This window comes from Stegostoma tigrinum, chromosome 2 (genome assembly GCF_030684315.1).
Source record: "Stegostoma tigrinum isolate sSteTig4 chromosome 2, sSteTig4.hap1, whole genome shotgun sequence".
Classification (NCBI taxonomy): domain Eukaryota; kingdom Metazoa; phylum Chordata; class Chondrichthyes; order Orectolobiformes; family Stegostomatidae; genus Stegostoma; species Stegostoma tigrinum.
The window spans coordinates 40,413,301-40,425,554 of record NC_081355.1 but is presented as its reverse complement, the minus strand read 5'-3'; the positions used below and the strand labels follow the sequence as shown (position 1 = coordinate 40,425,554).

The following is a 12,254-nucleotide window of genomic DNA, read 5'->3' as shown; positions in this document are numbered from 1 at the left end:
TACAGCACAGAAACGGACCTTCCGGTCTAAGTCATCCACGCTGACCAGATATCCTAAAATAATCTAGTCCCATTTGACAGAATTTGGCCAATATCCTTCTAAACACTTACTATTCATCCAGATGCCTTTTAAAATGTTGGAATTGCACCAGCTCCACCACTTCCTGTAGAAGCTCATTCCATGCACGGACTACCCTCAACATGAGAACATTGCCCATACGTCCCTTTTACATCTTTCTCCTCTCACCTTGAACCTATGCCCTATAGTTTTGGACTCCCCTACCCTGTGGGAAAAGGCCTTCGCTATTCACCGTATCCATGTCCCTCATAACTTTATAAACCTCGATGACATCCCTCATCTTCTGCTGTGCCGGGGAAAATAGCCTATTCAGCCTCTCCCTACAGCTCAACCCCTCCAACCTCAACAACATACTTACAAATCTGTTCTGTACCCTTTCAAGTATCTTTCCTATTGCACGGAGACCAGAATTGAACTCATCCAGCTTTGTAATTCATGCTACCATTGCTTTTTCATTGTACTGGTTTCAGCTCTGCTGGCAAGTATATTATGAGGCACTTCATTTGATGTTTCTTGGAATGGACACAAGCACTCATCAACTTTCTCCATCTAACAACTTCTAAAACATAATCAATTTAATTAGGGAACTATAGTGGTGGTGGAGGGTTGCTTTTCAGACCAGAGGCCTGTCACCAGCGGTGTGTCACAAGAACCAGCGGTGGATCAATTGCTTTTTGTTATTTATATAAATGTTTTGGATATGAACATAGCAGGTATGTTACTAAGTTTGCAAATGTTACTAAATTTACGGGCATAGCGGACAACGAGGGAGATTACATCAGAGTACAATGGGATCTTGATCAGATGGGCCAATGCGCCGAGGAGTGGCAGATGGAATTTAACTTAGATAAATGTGATGTGGAAAGGCAAACTAGGGCAGGGCTTTGACATTTAACGGTAAGGTCCTGGGAAATGTTGCTGAGCAAAAAGACTTTGAAGTGCAGGATCATAGCTCCTTGAAAATACAGTTGCAGATAGATAGGATAGTGAAGTTGGCATTTGGTATGCTTGCCTTTATTGGTTATTACATTGAATATAGGATTTGGGAGGTCATGTTGCGGCTGCACAGGACATTGGTTCAACCACTTTTGAAGTACTGCATGCAATTCTGTTCTCCCTCCCCTCTGGAAGGATGTTGTGAAACTAGAAAGGGTTCAAAAAGATTTATGATGAGTTGCCAGGGTTGGAGTGTTTGAGCCAGCTGGAGAGGCTGAATAGGCTGGGTTTTTTTTAAACTGGAGCATCAGAGGCTGAGGGGAGATCTTTTAGAGATTTTTAAGATGGTGAGGGACAGGGATAAGATAAATAGGCAAGGGGTTTCCCCACGGTGGAGGAGTGCAAAATTAGAGAGCATGGATTTAAGGTAAGAGGGGAAAGATAAGAGGGAACCTAAATGGCAACTTTTTCTTGCAGAGAGTGGCGTGTGTATGGAATAAGCTGCCAGAGGAAGTGGCTGAGGCCCCTACGATCACAATATTTAAAAGGCATCAGGATGGGTACATGAACAGGAAGGTTTTAGAAGGACATGGGCCAAACACTGGCAAATGGGAATAGATTTATTTAGGATGTCTGATTGGCATGGACAACTTGGACAGAAAGATCTGTTTCCATACTGAATATCTCAATGGCTATATCTCTATGACTTTCCTTTATCCACTTTTGTCTAAGTGACTCTTAATTTTGTTCTGGTATAGCACTTCCAAAGCTTTCCCAACACAGTGGTTAAACTGACTGGGTTTACCTTTGTTAAAACAAGGATATAAATATTGGCAATTGTGGTACAATTCTATATCTAAGAAGGATTCAAAAGTTACTGTTAGAACCTCTACAATTTCCACCCTTATTTCCCTTAGCATCCTTGAAAATATTACATTATGGTCCATATAATTTATCTAGATTTCAAGTACAGGCTGCCTTCCTAATTGCACCTCTTCATTAATTATAGCTTATCTCGTGCTACAACTACTACTTATTTCTCACAATGATTTTGCCCCCACCATCTTGCTAAGGTACAATGTAATTATTTAATATCTCAGCTCAAATAAACAGATTTTTTTTGTCCCTGATTGGTCCCTCTCTTCCTCTCTTTTACATTTTGCATGCCACTGGAAAACCTTTGGATTTGTCTTTATGTTAGCTACTCTTTTTCACACACTATCTTTGTTCTCTTATTTCTTCTTTCATTTCCTGACTGTATTTTCTACATTCAGTTTGGATCCCAGTTGCATAATTGGCTCTCTATTCGATTGCCCTGCTTTTTCATAATGTGGGATAGTACTTCCAATGTACTCTTGGAATGCTTCTTGTTCTTTGTCCATTTCATAACTCATATCTTAAGACACTATGATCACCATTCCTCATGTGTTTCCAGGATGAGACTTGATCCACATGATATTTCGTTCCAGCAAGGCTTCCTTTTCCATTGAGCAATGTACACCATATTTATTTTAATACAGATTCTGATATTACAATTTACTCCATTTTTTCCATTCGTTAGTTTTTGCGCTTGTAATTTTCCTGAAAATATGCTCCTCTACATAGTCCAATTGGTCTACAGAACACATCCAGTATTACAATGGTACCTCTATTAATTTTTACTTTAACCAAATACATGCTGTCCTTAACCAGACTAAGATGTCTTCTCCCTCCAGCACCATGGCATTCTCCTCAATCAATTCTACCACATCAACTCTTTTATCCTTTCCTATCTTTATTTACCGCTTTGTATCCAAGATTATTTAGTACCAAATCTTGTCCATTATTAGCCAGGTCCATTAACACTACAACTTCATGTTCCATGCAGCTACCCATATCTGCAACTACCAACCTTATTTACCACACTTCGTATTTTTACGTATGGGAGTTAGAAACTTAAGACAGACCTTTACTGTGTTTGCTCTTTGTCCAATACCTTACTGTTATTCTAGTGCCATCTATCTCTTCCAACTCATTATGTACCTTGTTTGTTCTTTATAATGCTGTATCTCAATAACCATTTTCCTGCTAAGTTAGTTTAAAACTCTCTCAACAGCATCAGCAAACCAACAAACAGTCATTTTTCCTGGTTCTCTTGAAGTGAATCTCATCAGACTGTGTACCTCACAACTTGCCAAGAACCATTTCTAATATCTAGGTTTATAAATCCGTCAAAGTATAATTCCAGCAAGGGGGTGAACTGGTGGCAAATTGGTCAGCATTGCTGCCTCAGAGCAACAGGAACCCATCCTTGGACAACTGTCTGCGTGGGTTTCCTCTGGGTGCTCCAGTTTTCTTCCCACAGTCCAAAGATATGCAGGTTAGGTGGCTCAGCCATGGGAAATGCAGGGTGGCGTGAATAAATTAGGGGGTGGGTCTAGGTTGAGATGATCTTCGGCAGGTCAGTGTGGAATTGATGAGCCGAATGGCCTGTTTCCACATCGTAAAAATTCTATTCTGTTCTATTCAAATCATTCCAGTTGGACTCCTGTTCTATCATTCTATGTTAAAACTCAGAATGGCACTGAGCCTGGAATAATTGGAGATTACTATACTTGAGGTCCCAATTGCTAGTCAACTTGTTGGGTCCCGAAATTCTGCCTGCACACCCTCATCCCTCTATGTCATTGGTAGCAACAATAGTCTCATAAATAGAGATATTTGGAGTATGTTAACATCATGGATTGTGCATCCTGTTCCATGTTCAAAATCAGATCATTTCTCATGTCTCAAACAAACAGTTGTAGGGAAAGTGTTGTGCGCTGCTGGACCTTGTCTCCAGTTTTTGAAGTCTGAACAATAGCTGGCACCACTGTAATATATCTGCAAGGCTACGTGAGCCATTCAAGGCTATGGAAACAAAAGAGGATTACCAGGCAAACAACAAAGACTAGGCAGTTGAGTGCTGAGTGCTGAGTCCTCTCAGACTCAAATGTTCCTTTCTCTACAGTCAATACTCAGTTCTGACTACTGATAAGACGGACACTTTTTCTTGGGCATGCAGTCAGAGTTAAGCCCATGGCTCTATAGCTCAGGTGTATACGGTGACAAGCGAAGATTAGAAAGGCAACAGTGATAGAATGTTCTATATTTAGGGGAGCAGGAAGGCATTTCAGAGGATCCAATTTGATTCCAGAATGGTATGAAACTTCCTTGGAACCTGCGTCAAGAATGGCACTCAGCAGCATAAAGACCAAGGAACACAGAGCCAGAAGTCATGGTCCATATCAGAACATCGAGAATATTCGGCTTCTTTTGTTTGCAGAATTTTTGAGTTCAACATCTTTGAGAAACATTTTAAGAAAATACAAGACAAAAAGTTCAAAACTTCAACAGTAAAATTTCTCTTACTTCTTTACATGAAAAATGCATTTTCACAAAAGGGTTCTGATTGAAGTCCTTCTAGCTTTTGCCTTGTCTTCTCTAAGCAATGCCAAGTATATTAAGGCAAGGAGCAACCTGTATTTTAATTGCGATTTAAGTCCTGGCTCAGTGGTAGCTCAACTGTGCTGACATGAGCATATAATGTGGGTTTACACTTCAATGCAGCATTGAGAGATTGCTGGTTTGTGGGAGTTGTCATCCTTCAGGTTTACTGAGGCTACGTCTACCTCACGCAGAAAAGTTAATAATCTCGTAACACTATCTGATGAAAGCCTGAGGTAGTCTCCTGGTTATCTGACCAATACAATCCTTCAATCAAAATAGAAAGAATAGTCACTTATCTCACTGGTATTTATGGAACTTTGAATGCAAATTAGCTACTATGTTTTCCCATGTTATTAATATGACTATGCCAAAATTACTTAATTGTCAGCCATTATTTTGGCATGTTTCAAGATCAGAAAAAACACAAATATAAATGTGCAGTTTTTAAACAGTAACAAAAATAAATATAAAATCATCAAGGCTCTTCACAGCATTTCTGCTCTTCACAGAAGGTGAAGTTATTACTAGTGAAATATAAAATATTTGAAAAAAATTATAACAATTCAGAATATGTTTATTTGAAAAGTCAAATTTGGATTCAGTCTTTAAATCTGTAGCCCCGGTGCTTATTACTACATTGTTTAAACACTTCCTTGGCTATTAAACAACATATTACTTGAAACAACAAGGGCTGTACCACAGGAGATCAAGTAGCATAAAAATACAATTCTTCATATTTTCTGATGTTTGCGCCTGGTTGTTATTGTAGTACCTAGTGGAAAATAAAGTGCAATGATAACACCTGCTTCTATTACTTTAACACATCCATGAAATTCTGTCTAACCTGATGATGTTTAATTTCAGTCTGCCTTATTTTGGCCTTTACAGAAAATGTACAGATTATCAAAATAGTAGTACCTTAGATTTAGCAGCTTTCCATGTGCTTGAAAGTACCAATATACCATACTGATGTAAGGTGGTTTTTGCTTCAGTGTACATCACTTCCTTATTCTTTTGCATTGAATTTAGAAGACCAAGTACAACTTTTGTTGGTAAGCCTAGTGGATTGGGACTGTTAGGGCTTATATGCCAGGTAGCATATGCAGAGGTTTTTTTGTCCATTTGCTGTATTTGTAGAGGTTTACACTTCGTCAGGTAACACCAACTAGAACTTGTTGAAGTCTTCAGAGATGAAAGTGATGTGTTTTGTATATCTTGTGTGCTTGTGACTGGAAAGGAAGCTCCAACTTGTAATCGGCTTTCATTGCTAATTGGCTGCACCTGGTCATTACCCAATGGTGACTTGTTATCCTGTCTATCAGAAGCTGTTTTCAACAGCATGGTATGCACTTGAGGAGAACTAGAGCATACTGATATCGGGGACTTTCGAATAACTGTACTTGAAGTGAAATGAGAATAATTTGAACTTTCAGGTTCCAAAACTTCTCTTGCAACTATTGGGTGCTTATCCTGGTAAGATATTGACAGATCATGAAAGGATATTTCGGGAAAGCTGCTGAGTTCTAAAGTTTGAGGGCTGTTTTTCTGGGTACCTTCTTGCTCAACAGGCAATGAATCTTCAATTTCATCAGTTGTGCAAAACTGCCTTGTTAACATGGGCTTCTTGAGATTATTAATTTCAACAGATTTCATGGCATGTAGCCATCCTGGTGTTACATTACCACTGCTTGTAGATCCATTTTCATCTTTAACTCGTTTCTGATGATTTTCCAATGCAATATCTAAACTGTTTGCTGGAGACAGCATGCGTTTACTAGTTCCTGTAGTTTCCTGGGCAAGTAAACCATCTGATGGTATTTTCAAATCACTGAGTACAAGTGAACCTTTGCTTTCATCATGGGAAATGCAATATTTAGAAATGACAGATACCTTTACTTTAGAACTTATTTCACATTGTTGGCCTTCCAAATAATCGTGTGATCCTGAGGGCACTTCCTCATCAGTAGCTAAATTTACTGATTCAAGATTACAAATCACCACAGCTGGATTGTTTGATTGGTCTTGTGTGACCAAAATCTGTGGTAATGTTGTTATAGCAGTAGTGTTATAAACAGATTCCTTACTTTGAATTCCAATAGGCATGACCACAGAAGCTAGTGTAGCTGACCTGCTAGAATTGACAGGTTGGACTGGAGGGAGCAAGTATAAGTTTGAGATGATCTCCAATGGCTGAAGTGAAACATTCGAAGTTAGCACACTCGATCCGATTGTATTAGGAACTGGTAGTGGAATGACTGACTGTTGGGATGTAACGGTAGGAAGCAAATATGGCTGACTGGGTTGCTTCTTAACAAGCTGAAGCTGATATTTAGGAGCAAATGTATTATCTAAAGCTGCAGAAGGAAGAGATATAACTGGACACAATTTCTGTTGGGCTATGTGAGCTGTTACAATTCTTTCAGGCAATGCCTTTAGGTTTCCTTGTGTCGACATCAGGACTGAAAGTGAATTAACATGAACTTGATTATTTACATTTGCATCTTGTATTGAAGGTTTTGGATCATGCTGTACCACATGTCGAATTTGTGCCATGCAAGACAACTGATGTGGTGAGGTTAAAAATGATACAGGAGATGACCTGTGCAATATAGAGCTTGTGTGTTGTGGCAAGGCAGCTACCTGCAGAGTTACATTTTGTTTTAATAAATTAGAAGGCAAAACTGGAGTTTGAGAAATATCTGGGCCAATACTCAAAGACATCTGTCGTAAAAGAGGGCCCCTCCTTCTTTCAATAAGTGAAACAGAGGCAGAACCTATTAGTCCAGGAGCCACAGTTGAAATCATTTCCACAGGAACTTCAGGTGATGAACATCTTGATGTGGATATGATAGTACAATCAAATGATTTACTACGAATTCCTGAATTAGCCTCCACAAATGGTGGCAAACAACTACTCTGTTCTGATGCAACACGTCTCATTCCTCTGTAATGTAGATTGGGAAGACCAAGTGTGTTTGAGTAGTTTATTAGCGACAGCTCAGAGACTTTGCTTATTGTTTCCACCTTTGAAGGACTCTCGGTCCTGGGAATATCCTCCTTATCAAAAGAAGCTGAGAAACTGGAACAAGACAAACTGCTATCCTGACTAAAGCTTCTTGACAGTGTTGAATCAAAACTGGATTCAGCAGATGAATGTTCCATCTCAGCCAGGCGGATTCTTTTCTTCTTCGGTGGGAGTTTCTCTGTTGGTAGTTTTGAAAGTGTCTCACTGCGTTGAGGCCAATGAAATATTTCTGTTACTATTTCCTGCCCATTTCCTTGCGATTCCTGTTCCTGGTCCGGTTCTTCTGTGACCAAAATCTCAGGAACTTGGATGTTTTGTTGACGCACCAGTCTTAACTGCTGTAATGAAGTGCAATCAACAACTGAGGATCTCAAAGCTTCATGTTTCGATGCTCTCACTGTCTCAGAAGTATTAGATAGCTGTTGAAAATCTGTGAGTTTGCAACAAATGTCTTCCCGAGTATTAACAAACATTGAAGGCTGCACGATTCCATTGGGAGTTTCATTTTCTTGCACAGGAGAAATTCTGTCAATAAATTCTGATTGTTCAAAACAGCCAGACCTACTCAAAGAATTTGTGTGTTGAATTACAGACACTCCACTGTTGTTCCTATTCAAATCTCCTTTATCTTGCAATGGAGAGTGAAATGGGTTAGTTTGAATTTTATTACTAAAAGACACAGATGTTTCAAGGGAAGGTTCCATACTTCCTGCCCCTAAATGTTGTCCTTTTAAATTCTTCACATTGACAGCTGTCTGTGTGATGTTATCACTCATACTGCTCCAGTAGAAAGCAGCAGAGACAGGAGCATTTATCTTCTGATCTGCTAGAAATTGCTTACTTACAGTTTTGGTCACAGTATTATCACTGGTCAACATTTCATCATCATCACCAATACTTTTAATCTTCCTCCTTTTCCTTACCTTAGGTGGTTGCTGCAGCACACCTGTTGTTCCAATTACCCTGTAATGTAGTAACTGTGGTGGTTTGCTTTGTGATACTCCTTCCTGTTCTACCTCTTTGCTGATTGCTGGTTTAAGTTTTGGCCCATGGAGCTCCGAACAGTAGAATTTCCTGTGATTTTCAAAGTTCTCCAGCTTTCTATATCTGTTTCTGCAAGTTTCACATTCATACATTGACCCCCGTCCTTGTGACTTTTTCACTTTCTCCTGCATTTGCGACTCATGCTCAAATGACTTACTTCTTGGCATCAAAACCCCTGCCTTATTATTGCTATGACAACCCTCATCCATTGAGCGTGTGGAAACAAAGCTCTGTCCTTCACTACCTGATGAATCCTCAACTGCAGTCTGTCTGACAAGAGTTCGTGGATGGGCAAGTTCTAGAGGTGTAAGTGGTCCAGAAACAAAAACATCATCACTAAATGAACCACCAATTTTATCATCAAATGACTGGCACTCTCGAAGTGGGTGTGTTACAGAGATTATACTTGTGGGTACAGCAGAGTATGCCGGAGTAGCTGGCATCGAGTTACTTCTAGTAATTGGTAAACAATCAAGAGATGGAAATGGAGTAGGAACTGATAGAAGAAACACTGGTTTTGACTTATCAGTAGGTGTAAAAGGAGACTTGGGTATGTCAGAACTGGAGCTTGTTCTCCTTCCAGAATGCAGCGGCCGTAGATCAAATTGGAACGAATCTTTAAATGTATATGGTTTTGGAGAGTCTATGCTTCCTCTCCTTGAAAGAGATGTTCTTCTAGGTTTTACACTATCTAGCTGTTTATCATCCACTACTGCTTCATTATCCGATATCAATTTGGAAATGCGTTCTTCAAGAGATTTCGTTGCTATCTGAGTGCGAACAGGAGCTACCAATTTCGATGGCTTTTCAACTGAGCTCATCTGTAAAACAGTGGCCATAACCTGGTTGCTATGAGGTGGACAAGGAAAACAGCACTTGTTGGGATCAACTTCGGTTGTGGACATTGATTTAATGTAAGGACTCGATGGACTCAATTGTTGGTCTGCACTCTCTGAACGAGAAAAATACCCAGAGTCTGTGCTCCCTAGACTTCGTGGGCTTAAATGAGACTTTCCTTGCTGATGACAAAAATCAGTGGCTTGCTGTCTTTGAAGGTGAGCATGTGTGGTTATTGACTGAAACTTTTCTTCCTTCTGTGAGGTCATTTGTATTTGCTGCTTGTGCTCATTATCCTGCTTCTTCAGTGGAGACATCCAAGTGGGGGCTGACTTCACTTTAGCAGTCTGTGGATTTAATTGCTGCTTTGCAGTGGCTAGTTCTGGAACCGTATCTATCAGCTTTGGACTATCAGCCCTTAATGGGGAAATATTCACAGGGTAGGCCACAACTTTGGGTAAAGCAGCTGTAAGTTTTGACTCCGAGGATTTATATAGGGCAGCACTTTCGTAAGTGCTATAACCAATGGTTTTACTAAGTAGCTTATCAGGTGACTTGAGACTTCTAGGAAATCTTGATGTGTCTGAATAAGACTCATTGACGGTTGCTTGTGTAGCTTCTAGTTCAAAGTGCTGTTGCTCAAAAGATTTTTCTTCAGATGTGGATTCAGCCTCACTTTCACCACTTTCCTCTACATCTGAATGATTACTAAGTGCTCGGTCAGATTCCTGTGACATGGATTTACTGCTGCTCCCTGATCTCAAAACAAGACCGAGTTTGATAGCATGTGCATGGGACTTCTTGTGCTTATATAAATTGCTTTTAGTTTTAAATGAAAACCCACATGTAACACAAGGGTAGGGTCGTTCACCAGTATGTGATCGAATGTGTTTTTGGAGAACACTAGGTTTTGCACAAGCTCGGTTACAATACTCACAAATATACTTTCCTTGCTTTTTAGGCTTCTGGTCCTTAACTAAAATATCTGACACTTGGTCTGTCACAAAATTCACAACTGGCGTTACGTGGTGCTGTTTATAACCAGATCCAACTTGAACACAATTCGACAGATTAGTTGCCATTGATTGATTTGGATGAACCGCAAGCTGACTTTGATGCATTCTGTGTGATACAACAGGGTTCTGAAAATGACCTAAAGAAGTCACGGTTAAGTTGTATGTTGGCTGAAAATGATGTTTTGTTTGGTCCTGCTGGTGTGTTGGTGATCCATTAAATCTCTGCAATAAGGCATGATGTTTATTTTGTGGTACAGCTTGAGAAACAAGTTGAGGTTGCAGGTAATTTAAATGAGATGTGGTCTGATCCTCTGGTTGCACTTTTGTCCCTGATTTGGACACAATTTGATTAAAATTTGAATAGTACTGTTGGGCTACAGTAAATTCAGATTTACATACTGAAGTTTGATTTAAGGTGTGTGCAGCAAATGTTGATATTCCACTTGACTCTTGTCCCTGGGTTCCAACAGTGATGCCTGATTTTCTTGACTCAGGATCAGCTATACAAAATTTTACTTTTGAAAGAGTTTTTAATTCGGGTTCCATTGCTTTCAATAAAACGTCAAAAGCAGTATTTTCACAAGGGAAACTTCCATTTGTACTGCACGATCTGTCCTCAGCTTTAATTAACCAATGTTCTTGTAGTAAAGAAAGATGTTGAATCTGATGCTGCATATGCTTGTTGGACAGGGAAGGAGATTTCTCAGACACTAGCGATTTTAGTGTTGCATCAGTTTCTAGTTGTTGAGCTCCCGAATTTGGGGATTTGATGTAAGGTTCAACTGAGGGCCCAGCAGGCACAATTGCTCTTTGTGTTGACCTCTCAGTTCTAGCTTCTGCTGCCTCAGAAGCAAGGTTTAGGACTTGTGAACATTTTTGCCCAATTTCTCCTTCTTTGTCAAGTCCTCCATTTTGTACAACCAGTTCTTCTTTCTCTAATAGCGTAGAAGTAGTCTCAAACCCCTCAACAGGAAAGGCTGCCTCCACATTCTGTTGATCATTACAAAATTTTAACCGAGCTTTGACAGGTGATTTAGGGATTTTCTTTGTTATGTTTTCAGCAACCACTTTCTTCCGTTTTACACCTTTAACTGCGCTTAGTTTGCCCTTTTGTTGAGAGTCATGGGAGTCTGCTAAAAGAAAAATGAAGAAATCTTATTTTTTTTTTCTTCCACTTTACTTAATAGTATTAAAGCAGCATACAGTGAATGATACTTAAATGGTTAATGATGTACAAAAATTGCTGGCATGTGAGATATTGGGGAAAAATTTGTCTGAAAAGTGTGCAAAAAAAAGTCATTGTACTGTTTTTCCCAGGTATGACCGTAAATCTACACATGTTTAAATCCCATTATCGTTACAAGTTTCTCCCCAATTATCTTCAAAATGGATCAGAAACAAAAATTCATTCTATACTATTTCATATTACTTTTACACGTTAAAGATTATTGGAGGTGTTCTTATGGAATTGCACTTCTCATAGGAATGCATACTAGGACTTTACAGATGTTCATCACAATATTTGTTCAGTTGTTAATATATGGAAAACTTTGCCTACAATTCCCCAATTTCTGATCTTGGTGGATGCGATATTTGCTAAAATTAACTCTTGTACCTAAAGTTAAAAGGTCAATTAATGAAAAAAAAATGCTTTGCAGAATTTAGAATTAAAGTCACTAATTTGTCATATGTTTTGTTTTCATTCAAACATAGGATGAGGGCATTACTGTCAAAGCCAACATTTATTGCCCATTCCTAAGTATCTGGAACACAGTTAAAAGTCAACCACATTGCTGATGGAGTCACGTGCAGGGCAGACCAGGTAAAGGTGGCAGATCTTCTTCTCCAGA

The 12,254-nt window shown here is 39.4% G+C and overlaps 1 protein-coding gene across 5 annotated transcripts in view; it reads right to left on the bottom strand.

Annotated features, from left to right (window-relative positions):
* The window catches only part of hivep1 (HIVEP zinc finger 1), a 281,381-nt gene that overhangs the window by 107,193 nt on the left and 161,934 nt on the right, over positions 1-12,254 (bottom strand). For 4 of the 5 annotated variants that reach the window (XM_059653660.1, XM_048559398.2, XM_048559377.2 and 1 more), the window contains one exon: positions 5,401-11,537. In XM_059653660.1, the coding sequence (XP_059509643.1) occupies positions 5,401-11,537 (6,137 nt within the window). The remainder of the gene's footprint in view (positions 1-5,400; positions 11,538-12,254) is intronic. The other variant, XM_048559384.2, reaches the window with a different exon arrangement.